Raw genomic sequence first — 17,221 nt, forward strand, 5'->3', positions numbered from 1 at the left:
GTGCACAGCTATGCTAATGGAAGCATGAAAAATAATGGTGGTAGAACAATGAAGCAAAAGAGTTGGCAAATAAGTAGAATAAGCAAATGAATGTGTATATCTTGGTAAAATGTTTACTAAAGAAAGGAAAGTGAATAGATAAAATTTAAGACATGTAAACATATAAATTAAGAAGTGGTAAAAAGTTAGTAAGTAGTAGGTGGCCTGTTATGAAAAATGAAACTTTGTTTAAAGAGGACAAATGTGGTTGTATAAATCTATATTTCTTGTCCACTGTTATTTGGAAATGAGAGTGGAATATTTCAGAAAAAACATACAGATTACAAACAATGGGAATCAATGTCTTCAGAAGTCCATGTGCTAAACAAATGAAGGAGAGGATCAAGAATGAATGTATGAACAATGAATAACACTGAATACAACATTGAACAAAAAGTGGAAAACAAATACATTGAGGTGGCTTATTCATATACAGAAAATGAATTAGGACAGAATTACAAAACAAATGTATATATTAAAAAAGCATGAATATGGGGGAGGGGGTTGTAAAGATTTTTATCCTGCCCAAGGCTTTACTTGTTCCCCAGGTAGCACAGACTCTCGGGGCCTGGGCCTTCGGCTGTTGTGCAACGCCAGATCCGTGGTAAATAAGGCCCCCCTCATTTATGATCTTATTCAGGAGGGGGGAGCGGATGTGGCAGGTAGTACGGAGACCTGGTTGGGCCCAGAAGGGGGGAGTGCCCCTGGTTGAAATGTGCCCACCAGGTTTCCGGTCAATTCATCAGCCGAGGGCCCAGGATAGGGGCAGGGGAGGGGCGGTTATTATTAAAGAAAGTCTATGTCCGAGGGAGACCACTGTACCTCAGATAGCCGGATGTGAGTTCCTCCTTGTGAAGTGGGGTGGTGGGGTGCAGATGGGCCTGCTGATTACATACTTGGCTCCCTGCTGTGTGACAGTGGCCCTGCCTGAGCTGCCTGACGTGGTAGCCGGGATGGCAGTTGATACCCCCAGGCTTATGGTTATGGGGGATTTCAACTTGCCATCTGTCGGCGAAACGTCTATGGTGGCTCGGGAGTTCTTGGCTTCCATGATGGCCTTGGACCTGACCCAATTAGTTCAAGGCCCTACTCACTTGGGGGGACACACTCTGGACTTGATTTTTGTCTCTGGTCAGTGGCAGAGTGATCTGGAAAGAGGGGATTTAGTCATCGAGCCCTTGTCATGGTCTGGTCACTCCCTCCTTCGCATGGACTTTTGAACCGCTACACCCCGCCGCAGGGAGACGGAACCGACTAGGTGGTTCCGTCCCAGGCGCCTGATGGACCCGGATAGGTTCTTGACGGAGCTTGGGCCATTCCCCGAGGCTCTGGCTCACAGCGCGACTGAAAAGCTGATGGCCGCCTGGGATAGGGCGGCCGCCGGAGGTCTGGATCGTGTCATGCCTTTGTGGCCTCTGACTCGGTGCCGATCTCAACTGGCTCCCTGATTCTCCGAGGAGCTGAGAGAGATGAAGCGCCGGAAAAGACGCCTGGAGAGTGACTGGTGAGGTCTCATATTAAGATCTACCTAGTGGCGATAAAAGCGGCAAAATTTAATTATTTTTCCGCTCTTATCGGGTCTGCAGAGAACCGCCCAGCTGCCCTGTTTAGGGTGACCTGCTCCCTCCTTCATCTGGGAGCGAGGGAAGACCCCTTGCAGGGCAGGGCTGAGGATTTTGTGCAATTCCTGCATGACAAAGTCACTCAGATTCGGGAAGGTCTGGACTCTGATTGGGTAGATCCGGATGGACTGATGGAGGGGAATCTTGAGAATGTTATCTGGGAGGGGTTTGACCCTGTGACTCCCGAGGACATGGACAGGATTCTGGGGAGGCTTAGTGCTGCCACATGTTTATTGGATCCGTGTCCCTCATGGTTGGTGCTGGCCTCCCAGAGGGTTACACAAGGCTGGCTCCAGGGGATTATTAACGCTTCTTTGAGTGAGGGTTACTTCCCCCCTCTTTGAAAGAGGCGGTGGTGAGGCCTCTCCTCAAGAAGCCTTCCCTGGACCCGGCTGTATTAGCGAATTATCGCCCAGTCTCCAACCTTGGCTTCGTTGCGAAGGTTGTTGAGAGTGTGGTGGCGCGACAACTTCCCCAGTACCTGGATGAAGCCGATTATTTAGACCCATTCCAGTCGGGCTTCAGGCCAGGGCACAGCACTGAAACAGCATTGGTCGCATTGGTCGATGATCTCTGGAGGGCTCGGGACAGGAGTTGCTCCTCTGTCCTGGTCCTATTAGATCTCTCAGCAGCTTTTGATACCATCAACCATGGTATCATGCTGTGACGATTGAAGGGGTTGGGAGTGGGGGGCACTGTGTTGCGGTGGTTCTCCTCCTTCCTCTCCGACCGTGTGCAGTTTGTGTTGGCAGGGGGGCAGAGGTCGACCCCGAGGCGCCTTGTATGTGGGGTGCCGCAGGGGTCACTTCTCTCGCCCCTTCTATTCAACATTTATGTGAAGCCACTGGGAGAGATCATCTGTGGTTTCGGGGTGAGATTCCATCAGTATGCTGATAATACTCAGCTGTACATCTCCACCCCGAACCACCCCAATGATGCCCTTGACGTGATGTCCCGGTGCCTGGAAGCCGTGCGGATCTGGATGGGGAGAAACAGGCTCAAACTCGACCCCTCCAAGACTGAGTGGCTGTGGCTCCCTGCGGCCCGGTATAGTCAGCTGGCACCATTGCTGACTATTGGGGGTGAAACCTTGGCCCCCACAGAGAGGGCTCGCAACTTGGGTGTTCTCCTGGATGCACAGCTGTCTTTGGAAGATCATACGATGGCCGTGGCCAGGGGAGCTTTTTATCGGGTTCACCTGGTGTACCAGTTTTCACCTGGTACACCACCTTTCTGGACCGGGATGCCCTGCGCACAGTCACTCATGCCCTCGTCACGTCCCGTCTGCACTACTGCAACGCTCTCTACATGGGGCTCCCCTTGAAGAACACTAGGAGGCTCCACCTGGTCCAGAATGCTGCTGCGCGGATGATTATGGGTGCGACTCAGTGTACCCATGTAACACCCCTCCTGCGTGAGCTGCACTGGCTCCCATTGGTCTTCCGAGTGTGATTCAAGGTGTTGGTCACCACCTTTAAAGCGCTCCATGGCTTAGGACCGGGGTATATACGAGACCGCCTTCTGCCAACAACAACCTCCCACCGGCCAATACGCTCCCATAGAGAGGGTGCCGTCGGCCAAACAATGCCGACTGGCGACACCCAGGAGGAGAGCTTTTTCTGTGGGGGCACCAGCCCTTTGGAATGAGCTGCCCTTAGAGCTTCGTCTTAGCCCCGACCTGCGCACTTTTTGCCGCGCCCTTAAGACCTTTCTGTTTCAGCAAGCCGGACTGGCCTTGCTTTAAATATGAATTTTAAATGGGTGTATGTGTGTTTTAAATTGAGGGCCAAATTTTATATAACTGATTTTAATTGGTTTTAAATTTTATAAATTCATGTATTTTAATATGGCTGTACACCGTCCTGAGTCCCTCGGGAGAAGGGTGGTATAGAAATTTAATAAACTTAAACTTAAGCTTTATACAACTCAACACGGTAAACACACCAATACTCCTTTCTTCTATTTTCTACACAATTCTCTCTCAGCTGAGGAGAGTTCAGCTGAGAGCATGTGACTGCCCCAAAATCACCCAGCTGGCTTTCATGCCTAAGGCGAGACTAAAACTCACATTCTCCTGGTTTCTAGGCCAATACTTTTACCCAGGGATATAAAACTCACGTTGTTACATGTGATGTATCGGGACTTTTTTCACCATTGTGTGGCCAGCACATGACGCATCCAGCCTGAAGGCTGGGAGTTTGACAGCCCTGCCTTAACCGCTACACCAAACTGTCTCTCAAATACGGTGAGGATAGGTGAGACTGAAAAAGTCATAGTTAGATGATGTTGATGGGATTTGGAAAAAAAGAATGGGGTTGTTTAAACAAGAAAAGACAGTATATGTATGTGGTGAAAGTTAAAGTTTGTTTGGAAAAAGAAAAAGATATAGAAACTTGTAACTATGTATAATGTACTCAGTGTAAATTAATTACTTCTGTGTTACTATTTTTTCCTCCTCCTCTTCCTCCTCTTCTCCTCTCATGCCTTTCATTTCCTTAGCTTACTATTTATTTATTTTTTTATTTGAGTTACATGCCGCCCTTCTCCGGAGGCTCAGGGCGGCTTACAGTGCGTTAAGCAGTAGCCTTCATACTTTTGTATATTTATACAAAGTTAGCTTATTGCCCCCACAAACTGGGTCCTCAATTTACCTACCTTAGAAAGGATGGCAGGCTGAGTCAACCTTGAGCCTGGCGAGATTCGATCTTACTTTAATTGCAGACAGCTGGTGTTAAATTACAGTGCTCTGTCTGTTGAGCTATCCAGGCTCCTATTTCTTAGTACTTCCCTGCATTCTGAATGTAATTTACACTAAAAGGAAATAAAGTGATGTATGTATGTATGTATGTATGTATGTATGTATGTATGTATGTATGTATGTATTTATGTAGAATATTTTTGATATGGAAAAAATTTCTTCACCTAGATCAGTTGCTAGTTGGGAATTCTGGGAATTTGGAGGGGAAGTATCATGTATGAGAATATTGAACAGTCCAAGAATACATTGATAATGATATTAGTATAATAATTATAATATTTTGTGATGTTTCTAAATCTCATCTATATATAGCTGCAATAGATACGTTGTTAGAAATTTCAGCAATGTTTGGAAATCACATTTCAACATTAATATCTAGTTGGAGTTCATACAATACAACTTTCCCCTTAGTCAAAGCAAATATTCTACATTCAAAGAAACTCCTTGACATCTATTTTATATCGTATTTACAGTACTTCTACCAGAAAAAGAAATATTTTCTAAAAATATATACCAACTATTTTACTAGTCCCAAGCAGACAAAATGCTCCTGCAGTGTGTTCTTTTTAATGAGACTCAATAGATTTGTCCTCACCTAAGACTCAAGGTGGTAAGTCTTAAATCAATACCAAGGATAATAAGACAAGGAGAGTTTCTCAGTCTCTAGACTATCTTATCACAGTACTCAGAAATTTAGTTTAGAAGTTTTGTTTTAAAATACAAGACTTCCTTTCACAAGGTATTGGCTTCTAGATATTTATTCATCAGGATGAATGAAAATTTCATAAAAGAAAGTTATTTCAGTGGACTACAAACAAATCTACATGGGAGCTAACTCATTGAAAGTAGTTTCCCATTTAGGCAACACATAATTTCCATTCTTTCAAGTTTGAAATTACACTTCTTAGATTTTTTCTAATTGCAGCACAAGTACATTAAACAGACCACTCTCAAACAGTGTTATGTAATAGAGTAGAATAGTGTAGTAAATTAAAATAGTCACTTTAGTTTTGTAACAGAGTAGGAAAAATGGTTGAAGTCTCATTATTTTAAAGAATACTGTTCAGGATAAAACTAGAATGGTCATAATACCCACATTGCACTCTCCCAAGCATTAATTGAAGAAAGACCAGGTACTATATGTCACAGGGTAAGACAAAGTAAACTTGTAGAGTACAATGGCACTGTATCTGAAAAAAATAATATTGCTCTAAATAGGCTACTTCTTCAGCTGCAAAAACCAAGAACACCTGGAATAGGATTGTTATTATGATTCCATGAACACAAAAGTAATGGACATCCCGCCAAAGAGTTATACAGGTAGTTCTCAACTTACAACCATTTTTTGAAGTTACAGCAGCATTGAAAAAAGTGACTTATCACCATTTTCACATTAATAATTGTTGCAGCATCTCTATCATTGTGTGATTAATTGGGGGTGGGGGAAACTAGGCAACTGGGATGCATTTATGACACTTGCACTATCCTGGGGTCATGTGATCACCATTTGTAACTTTCCCAGCTGGCTTCTCACAAATGAAGTCAATGGGCAAAGCCAGATTCACTTAACAACTGCACTGAAATCACTTAACAACTGCACTGATTCGCTTAACAACTGTGGCAAAAAGGTTGTAAAATGGCACAAAGCTCACTGAACAGCTGCCTTGCTTAGCAACAGAAATTTCAGACTCTATTATGGTTGTACACCATTACTCATGGTTGAAAGTGCATTTGCATTTATGGTAAAAAATTACATTCTTAGATCAAATAGAGGTAGAAGAAAATATATATTTTAATAAAGAGGGAAGAGGCATACTTTTTGGTATGATATCGTTTCAGCTGTGTGAGCATCCTCCTGAGTTCTCAGTATTTTTTGTGTATCTGTATTGAGAGCCTGAAGCTGCTGGATCAGCTCTGCCTGCTGTGCTGCATGTTCGGTGTTTTGTTTGTAGAGATTCTGCAGCTCCTGCAATTCTTTCCTGTGCAAAGCAAGCAAGAAACAACAAAGTTGAATAAAAAGAAAATAGCATGGTGATCTCACGTAATAGTCTTTTTATTATTTTATTTTTTATGGCAATCTATTATTCTCTAAATTGTCTAAAAATACTATCTTAATCATAATTGCATAAATTAGTTTATAAACATGGGCCCTGTAAGTTGCACTAAAATAAATGTACATATATCATTTTAAATAATTACAGGTTATATGTGTTAGACTTGTTATTTAAATATTAAAGTTTCTCAACGGTGAGATGGGTGGCACATAAATTTAATAAATAAATAAAATGATATCAAAATGTGAGATGGATTTGTTTGGAACAATGATGATCTCTCCTATTCTTTTTTATGTTTTTCAAACAGAGCCTGGTGAGTTGTCCTGACGTTTGCCTGACAACTGGAAAAATTCTTTAACTCTTAGACCAAAAACAAGATTTTAATTTATAGGAAAAATGACATACGCAATATAAGCACGTGTGCTAGGAAATGGAAAGGCACTTATATTCAGAGATATTTTATTATATTATTGCTAATTAGTGGAAGTAACTTACATTTACTAAATTCAAAAATAATTTGTAGAACTCTATGACGGTTCTTTGGGGAAATGGATTAGACCACAGAAATGGAAGGAAGGTTTACTGTACAAAAATTATTTCTTTCAAACAAAATTAAGAATGTCTAGATTTCTTTCTGTAATAGTTATTATACAGGTATTCTTACAGATTACAATAGGCTTATTATGCCCCTATAGGTAGTTCCTATGTTGCTTTCCCCCTCCCTCTTCCTTCTACATGCTATCTTAAATTACCCACATTTATATTAATTATTATGACTTAGCTAGCTCTGTCTTCAACTGTTTTCCTAGCTGTGAAATGGGAAGAAACTAAGGGTTTTTCTTTTCTTCTCAGCCTGATTCTAGCCTTACTAGAATCAGAATCTCCAGATTTGGCTGCCACAGTTGCTGGTTGGCATTTTCTTGGCCTTACAGTCAGGTATCAATTGCCTCTGGTCTGAACTGCTGCAGGAGCTCCGGATGTCTTGAATTCTGACTGTGAGGGGAAATGTTTACTAATGTTGGCTTGATGTCAGTGTGATATAAAAGTTCACGTAGCTGCTAGACTCTGCCTTTCTTCTCGCTGTTTGCAGCTTTTAGCAGTTGAGGGGGGGGGACCTCATGTTTCTTCCATGCTTCTAGTCATCTGAAGCAAACTGGCTCTGCTCTTACAGACTCAATAAACTAACTTTGGTCTTAGATCTTTTGCTTTGCTCAGTTCTTGCCTGTAACTCTCCTTTCCTCTCTTTAATGCAATCCATTGTCATGATTCCTCCCAACACAGCCACATCCAAGTCCAAAAGCATCTGCTTTTGTAGCTGGCATGCAGCTGCCTCAAAAGGAGGAAAGAAAAAAGGGTGAAAATGAGTGAAACTCAGTACCCAATAAGATCTGAGACTAACATCTACAATAGCCTTTAGAAGTCTTTTACAAACACATCTCTCAGTTGGCCTATAATGTTTAGTTGTTAGATTTAAACTTTTTCCAAAATGATACTTTAATGCTATGCAAGACAGCTTCTGTATTTTTATAGTTGTTTAAGAGTTCTGATATTTCATTCATTTTTTATTTATATTTCATGATTCTAGACTTCCCATCTCCCTCAAGGAGTTTGTATTTTGTATACTACTGAGTGATTTCAATAATGGATCATTTAAAAATTAAATCAATACATTTGGTTCTGGTCACATAAACAGAAGGGAAACTGGTGGGATTTAGAATGGAAATCTTATTGGAAGATTGCTATCATGTCACCCTAATCCTTCTTTTCATTAAACTAGATATACCCAATTCCTGCAACCATTCTTCATGTTTTAGCCTCCAGGCCCCTAATCATCGCTGTTGCTCTTCTCTGCATTCTTTCTAGAATCTCAACATGTCTTTTATAATGTGGTGACCAAAACTGGATGCAGTATCCTAGGTGTGGCCTTATTAAGACTTTATAGAGCAGTACTAGTACCTCACATGATCTTGATTCAATCCCTCTGTTAATGCAATTTAGGGTTGCATTGGCTTTTTTGGCTATTGCCGCACACTGCTGTTCACTAGGACTCCAAGATCCCTCTCACAGTTACTGCTGTTAAACCAGGTTTCACCTAATCTGTACATGTGTTTGGTTTTTCTTGCCTAAGTGTAAGACTTTATTTTTCTCTACATTGAATTTCATTTTGTTAGATGAACATGTTCAAGTCTGTTGAGATCCATCTGGAACTTGAGCCTATCATTGAGGATGCTGGCTATTCCTGCCACTTTAGTGTCATCTGCAAATTTGATGAGTTCCTCTTCTGTTCCCTCATCTAAGTCATTTATGAAGATATTGAAGAATACTGGGCCCAAGACAGAACCTTGTGGTATTCCATTGCTTACTTCCCTCCATTTACAGTAGATGTAGTACTATTAAGGACAGCTCATAAAGTATGGTTTGTCAGCCAGTTACAAATTTTTCTACAAATTTCTAGAAAGAAGTGGGTTGTGGTCTACTTTGTCGAATGCTTTACTAAAGTCTAAGTATACTATGTCCACAGCACGTTGCTGTTCAAAATGTAAGCGTTTTAATGGGGCTCCTCAAAGGTAAAAACAAAGTTATAATTTTAAATTTTGAATGTACAGTACATATTTCTTTCTATATTTTGAGGTTAATACCTAAAATTAAAAAGTTGAACTGACAAAGCAGAACAAAAGATGCATACAACAGTGACAATTTTGCTAGTAAAATACCAGGTATTTCATCTTGTTTCCTTAAACATTTGTTTTGTAAATAGAATAAAACAGTAAATGGCCAATGAATTAATTATAAATTAGAAAAGATGTATTCATCTCATCTTTAAGAAAGGAAGCCAAATAAAGAACATATAAAAATAATATCAATACCTCTTTTCTGGCAAAATAATAAAGATAAATATTACTACCAAGAGATGACAGCATATAGAAAACTCACTGCTGATGAAGAGACCATTTTTTTACTTTAAATCTTGTAAAGATTTAGGAAATGGGATGGTTGCAGGCTGAAATTCAGCTTTTCAAATTTAACTAAACCTTAATGGGGAGAGGACATGTTTGTTTTATGTATGATGAATCTTATAAATATAAACTAAGATTTATTTTCATTTCTTACTGGAATATTGAGGAATATGAACCATATAATGGCTTTACTGATGCATCTTAATATCACAAAATGAGTAATTCTGTTTCAATATAACCATTCCTTGAATGCTACATGTAATGTTAAGCATTGTACTTTCTAAATGATGCCTTAATACCATATACGCGTGCCATAGGTTTGCCATCCCAGGTCTATACTGTAAAAAGGAAGATATATGCTATGGCCATGCTTTACTGTGTTTTGTTTTGGTGGCCAGAAAAAAAGTACCACCTATAACAGAATTTCTCTCTCTTTAGGGATTTCTTTGATGTTATGCAATATGTAATGCTTGAGTAAATACAAACAAATGCTTGCCTTGGCCACAAATTCACAAATAAAAATTAAGTTGTAACCATAAAAATGGATAAGCTTCTTTTCTTGTTAACATATAACATAATATACAGCCTACTATTTTGTCTATTGTGGAATTTTATTTTATTTGTTTATTAATCAGATTTATGTAGCTATCCATCTCACCAAAGGAGAGTCAACAAATGGAAAAAGCCACATGAAAAAGATATAAAAATATAAAAAAGACATTAACAGCAAATATTAAAAAAACAGAGAAACTAACCCTGAGTGAAGAGGTAATAAAAATAGCCAGCTCAGTAATGAAGCCATTTAAATATGTCTCTGGTTCTCTGGGAGCCCCAGTCCTGAACAGAACCAGTCCAAGCATGGCACCTTCTCTTTTTCTCATTGCACCTTTTGGCCACAATTGAGATCAAAATTTTGGTCACTAAGCAATGTGGTTGTTAAGCAAGTAATGTACTGGATCTAATTTTACCACCATTTTTACTTTAGTCCTTAGTGAATCACCATGGTCATTAAACAAATCAGAGTTGTTAAGCAAATCTGGCTTCCCCACAGAAGCTGGCTGGCAAATTGTGATCATGAGACTGCAAAATACTGCAACTTTCATAAATGCAAGCTGGTTGCTAAGTGCCTGAATTGCAATCACATGATCATAGTTGTTAATTTTGAGGACAGATTGTAAATCATTTTTTTCTGAGGCCGTGGTAGATTCGAGCCATTATTAAATGGTCATTAGGTGGGGACTACCTGTAAGCTGAAACTTTCTGCATTTTTTCTTTTTCTCCAAGCTAAGCTAGTCCCTTATGACTCAGGGGTGCTGCTCTTTTAAGCTGTTTAGTGCAGTGGTAGGTTGCTCCCAGTTCGGTCCAGTTCTTGCAAACTGGTAGTAACGGCAGCGGGAGGCTCCGCCCACCCACTCAGACATCATCATGAATGATCTGCATATGCGCAGAAGGTCCTGCATATGCACAGAAGTGCGTGCATGCCCATTGCGAACCAGTAGCGGAGGTAAGTAGAACCTACCCCTGGTTTAGTGCCCTTTTTTTTCTTTTGTACCATGGGAAACTAGTCCCCTACAGCACAGCAGTTAGGCTGAGCATGCGTCTTCAGCAGCAGGAGTAAGAAGATGGCAAAAGTAAGCTGGGGAAAGAGAGTTCAAAGTGGCAGAGGCCAAACGAGTGTAGATGTGTGGGAGATAGGAGGATGGGGGAGTTGCAGTGCCCTGCAGTCGTAAATGCAGGCAATATGCAAAGCACTTCAATTTTTATCACATGACCAAGGCATTTCTACAACGGCCATGACTTCAGACCCCTATCATAAATCCCTTTGTTCAGCACCATTGAAACTTCAAATGGTTGCTGAATTAATGTTTGTTAAGTCAAGGACTACTTGTAAAACATTTGGATAAAGTACTGCAAATCCAAACAAAGTAACATTATCCTATTTTATTTATCATATCAAACATACTTAGCTCTGGCCACATCCAAATCCTTTTGTGTTAATTCAGCCTGCTTAACCCCCAGCTGAGATGCCAGGTCATCACATCTATTGTGCAGGACTTCCACTTGTCCCCTTGCTTCTCTTAAAGCCGATTCCAAATTCTGGAAGACAAGTGCAATAGAACCAATAGCTGCAGAGTTACAGTACAGGATAACAATACGACATTTAAAGTGTAAGCAAAAACAAGAGGGATTGTTGATTAATCTAAAGTTTAAAAAGAAAAAGTTTTTCTTTTTAAAGAAAGAAAAAGTTTTAATAAAACTAAGCTTTTATTAAAGCTACATTATAAAACAGTAAAGTAAAATAATGCAAATATAGTTATAGAATATATAAGCACCTTAATTACTTTATAAGTCCTTGTATAAGTGAATTAGTGCAGTGGTTTCTGCAACTTTGTACTGCAGGTAGGAAAACATTTTTTAAAATTATGTTTATTGATTGTAAAATATAAATCTGTTTTATAAAATAGCTTCAATACAGCTAATAGGATCTTAAAATGCATTAAGCGCAACATAACTAATTCAAAACCAATTCAAATTAGCTAATATAAATCAATAGTAAATTGAATAATATTCTGCATATGAAGACCAAAAAAACATAAATGCTTTTAGAATCTAAAAGGTTTTTGCTGCTCAGTTGCACAAATAAGAACTACAAACATTTGGCGGAGGAGGGATTGCAAATGGTTAAGTGAAATGCTGCTCTTATTTTTCCAAAATGAACCTAATGCTCTAAGGTGGGTTATTCCTCCAGCTCCCAAATCCAGATGACAAACAAAGCAAGGTTGGGGAAAAAAAATAGAAAAAGCTTTGTCTCCACCACAGAACTGAGCTTCATTCTCCCCTTTTCAATAGCAGAGGAGACATCCTAAAGGAGAACATAATAGAACAATCCCATAGGATAGAATTCTGATAAGTGTATCTGATTAACAGGATAGAACCACCTGCTGATTTGGGGTGGGAAAGGAAGAAGAACAAAGACAGAGCTAATTCTTAGCTCTTTTCACCTTGGGGTTGAATGTGGGATCTGTATGCAGACTAGAATAGACTATGGCAAAATAACAAAAAACTCCTTCCTGAAAAAAACAAAACAAAAAAAAACCAGCTGCCAATTCTAAAACACATCTGTGATATCAGAGACCTTAATGCAAATCTCAAGAAACAGCCAAGGCCTCCTGCTTGATAGCATCAAGATTCAGAACCTTGTTGAGAGTGGACTGTCCAAACAACTATTGTTAACAACACATGACAGAAACTGCACTTTGACCTTTGCAAATCCTTTTCTCTTGCAACATTTATATATTGTAGCTGGGAAAGATACAAAGGGCCCCTTCCAATAGTTCCCCTCACTAACACAACCAGTGCAAAGGCAAGATACTAAGCAGGAAGGGCTGAAATCCAGAACATCTGCAGGAATCATGTACTGTACGACTAAAAGACTATGGTTAAGGTAAACAAGTGAATGGGAATAAGCAAAGAGAAGGAATACAGTAGTTTTTTGGGATCATTTTCTACAGAATTAAAACCCTCCATGTTTAACCCTCCATTAACCCAGGAGCACAGGGTTGGAACTAGAAAGAAGGAAGCTTTATTTCTTAGGAATAGGTTAGTTATGGCTGAATTTATGGCAAAAGCTTGTCAAACTAGACTTCCCCCAATATACTTAAACAAGATACCAATAACTTTATAGCTAAGGCCTTCCAAATTCATCAAAAGATAAAGTTTATTCCTTCCTTTGCCCTTCTTACTTCAGTAAAGTCCAGCATTCACCCATAGCTTTTGTGTATGGTACACACAATTGTGTACCTATTGAATTCTGGATCTTGGCATTACCCCAAGATCTGTTCTATCCCTCATGGGTGGCCATAAATACTTAAAATACTTAAAATCCAAGAAGAGGAACAAGCAAGAATTCAGAAATGAAATACATAATTAGGAAGTCTGTTAATCTAGAGAGCTTCATTTGTACCGAAGTAGGCAAATCAGGAATCAGAAAGGAAAACAAATATGCAACAAGTACTGTATAGGCAATCAAAAGAAAAATATGCCAGAAAGTCTTGAGGCTTGAAAATACTGGATAAATTGGAGGTTAATTCTAATGGATAAAAAAGCCCACTTCTGTTATATCTAATTCACTTCCACACCAATAGGCTTCAGTCATGTGCCACTTATTTTGTAAAAAAAATAATTAAATCCATAACTGAAAAATGAATAAAATAAAAGTCTGTCCCAACCTTGGTGATGTCAACATTTTCTTGTAAGTATGATCACTGGTTGAAAAATCTTGCTACCTTTATTTTTAAGCTTGAAATTTACATTCTTGCATGACGAAGCTTTTGTAGGAGTAAATAGTAGGATGGATAAGATGGAAATGGGAAAAATGAGTAATTTGCCCCTCTTGCTTATTAGGATTTTCCAGTGGGAAAAATCAAAATTGTCCTATAGACCAAGGAAAGTGCTCCCAGACTTGCAATCGTAGATTCCTGGTCTGTCAAGCATATGAACTGCAAACAGATGTGAACATTAAGTCAAACTGAAAGTAAACAAAAGCTAACATAATCTAACAGTTACAAAACAAGAACATAATTGATAACAAAACTCTGGAAAAAGCTAATTTTATAGAAATAAAATACAGAAACACAATCTTTTCAACTTGTACTGCCTTTTTACGTAAATTAAAAAGTTTCCAAATTACTGTCACAGATCTGTGAGAAAAAACCCGCACAAAACCCAAAATAGACACTTGTACCCAGGTTTTCATGAGAGAAACTTGCCCATTCAGATTTTTAGTAAACAGCAAATCAATCAGCATTTGAAACAGAAACAATGTATACATACTGCACTACAAAATATTTATTCAGAAATGTATTCTTTCGAGAAAATTGTTTATGCAATTGTGTGGCTAACATTGCAAGTATGTTAGGCCATTTTTGATTAAAACAGGTCTTTTTAGAAACAGGAAATGTTTTTCGCATGCCTATGCTGATTCCCTTATTCAAAACTAAGATTACATTTCCCATAGAGTTTACCTACTTGGGAACCATAAGTCAATATTGAGCTGGCAAAGCAAGCAAGTACAGGTAGTCCTCGACTTACAATCACAAATTTCTCGTTAAGTGGGTTTTGCCCCATTTTGCGACCTTTCTTGCCACAGTTGTTGGATCACTGCAATTGGTAAATTAGTAACCTGGTTGTTAAGTGAATCCAAATTCCCCATTGACTTTGCTTGTGAGAAGATCACAAAAGATGATCACATGACCTTGGGACACAGCAACATTCATAAATATGAACCAGTTGCTAAGCATCTGAATTTCGATCACATGATCATGGGAATGCTGCAACGGTCGTAACTGTGAAAAACAGTCATAAGTCACATTTTCAGTACCGTTGTAACTTTGAACAGTCACTAAACAAACTGTACTAAGTCAAGGACTACCTGTATTCAAACAAAATGAAAATAAGACGGAGTCAATAGCTGTCTTTTTGCCATTTCTTTCTCTGTGACTCTTTCTTACCTTTTAATTACCTAGGAATTACCTCCAGGAAGGGGACTGATTTTTCTTATCAAATATCTGAACTGCTTTATTTATTTAAAATTTGTATACAGTCCACCATCTTATCAAAAGTCACTCTGGGCACCTCACAAGAATCAGAAAGAAAACACAAATATAAAAGAGAGCAAAAGGGTTCTGAAATTAGCTCAAGGATTCCACATGAAGTTGAAATTTTATAGTTTCCCACTCCTAGTGAGAGACCGACTCAAGGGAAGAGTTCAGAATCTAGAAAATAATTTACCTCTTTTTCCCTTTTAAGCGCACTGAAACTTTGAATCTAGTGTTGCATTCTTGGAAAATATAGCAATATATTTGTGGCAAGAAAGGGGAGCTAGGATAGAGTAGAGTAGACTTGGTGAGACTAAGAGAGAAAATGTACAGAACACATGGGGGGGGATAGGAAATTAGATAAAAAAACAGACAACTTTTTTTCTTACTAGCATTTTTCTACAAGTGCAGGGTCCACTTTTTTCCAGATCAAACTTTCCTTCTCCTTTCTCACAGATATGCGAAGTATGACCCAAATGACTTGTAAATAATCACTTATGCCAGGGGTGTCAAACTCGATTTCATTGAGGGCCGCATCAGGGGGGAACATGGCTGGGATGGGCGTAGCCAGCTCAACGTCACTCATCAAGGCACCATTTTTGTCCGCGACAGCCTTCTGCAGCCCCCTGCCACCAAAACAGAGCTCCCACTGGCAGAGGGCTGCAGGAGGCCATCACATATGAAAAAGAAGCCTGGGAGGGCCGCACGCAGCCATCTGTTTTCGCTGGCAGAGGCACCGTGGGCCAGTCCTTTGCTGTTTCCAGGGCATCTCCATGGACCAGATCTAAGCACCCCGCGAGCTGGATCTGGCCCCCGGGTTTTGAGTTTGCCACCCCAACTTACACTAACACACAAAAATGTGAAATGAACACAATACTCATGAAAGCTCTAAGAACTGTAGCTTTTTATCCAAAATTATAGCATTGTTACCAATTGTCAATCCCCATGATGTTTGGGAGATATCCCATATCATTATTCATATACAGAGAAACGTAGAACCTTTATAATGATGTTATTGAGAATCATGTTAATAGTTGAGACAAAACTTCTGTTAGTCATTACTGTACAATAACTTAGCAATCAAGATATATATAAGGGAGTGGGGGGGGGGGGAGAGACTACAGAGTAGATACCAGTATATTGATACAAAATAATATATACATGGAATCTGATTCTTTTTCTTTACTTTTTGGTCTGGAATTTGTTTAAAACCACAGGCAGTACCTGGGTACAAAACTTCTATTCTTTAACTCTGTTTTTAACCTCAATTTGTATTTAAGTCAGAACTCATACTAAAAGACTGCCTATTACTAAAAATGGCAGATAGCACGGTCCTTCCTCAAGCACACAAAGCACTGAAAATGTGCTTTCAGAAACTGCTGAAAACTGCTAAAAACAGGCTAAATAGTTAAAACTTGTAGCTTCAGTGGTTCCTCAAAGCTTTGCACAGTTTCAGCACATCATCAAGCTCAAGAACGGACAAGACCACCTACCATTTAATAGACAGGTAGCTTGTATCTAAGAGTTATCTTTAAGTTGGATGTTCTTAACCTGGGGACTGCCTGCACATGAAATCTATTTCATGTCACAAAATGGTGGCAAAACCTGCTGCCAGTTTTCAGCAATGTTTGAAGGTGCCTCAGCTGCCACAGAAATTGCCTGAGGCCTCAGGCAGCACTGGGGTTGCAGACTGTTACAAACATACATACCACCATACATCAAGATATTTTCTACTTCCCAATGAAATGGAAGAGGCGGCATGTGGAACATAAATTATAACACACCAATTAATTACAAGCCTAGTCAGTCTCCTGGAACCTATGTAGTCTATAACAAAATTTAGGGGTAATTATAGCATGCTTTGTCATAAATAGAATATTATTCAATTAAATTAACACTGTGCACCTAAGAAAAAGCTTCAGTGAAATCCTTCCAAGTACAAAATACACAACACATGCTGGCTACTACTAGAAACAGAACATTTGACAAGATGGACCTTTGGGTCTGCTTGAGAAATAGTCTTTCTATATTCTTATTCAGAAGATTGTGCTGCCAATCACACTGAGTGGGAAAATCCTGGAGTGACAGGAAGATTTCCAACCTTCTTTTTTAAAAAATAAAAAAATAAAAATTGCATCCTTATATTTGAATGAAATATCCTTTATTATTTAATGATTACATTTTAGGATGGCTA

General features: G+C 39.3%; 1 protein-coding gene across 1 annotated transcript in view; it reads right to left on the reverse strand.

The window, feature by feature from the left end:
• The window catches only part of CNTLN (centlein), a 214,719-nt gene that overhangs the window by 128,310 nt on the left and 69,188 nt on the right, over nt 1-17,221 (reverse strand). The window contains exons 6-7 of the mRNA XM_070935540.1: nt 11,394-11,527; nt 6,236-6,398 (exon numbers count right to left, since the gene is read on the reverse strand). Of these exons, the coding sequence (XP_070791641.1) occupies nt 6,236-6,398; nt 11,394-11,527 (297 nt within the window). The remainder of the gene's footprint in view (nt 1-6,235; nt 6,399-11,393; nt 11,528-17,221) is intronic.

Source organism: Pituophis catenifer, unplaced genomic scaffold, assembly GCF_029215685.1.
Source record: "Pituophis catenifer annectens isolate HBS135680 unplaced genomic scaffold, rPitCat1.0.hap2 SCAF_2, whole genome shotgun sequence".
Lineage (NCBI taxonomy): Eukaryota > Metazoa > Chordata > Lepidosauria > Squamata > Colubridae > Pituophis > Pituophis catenifer.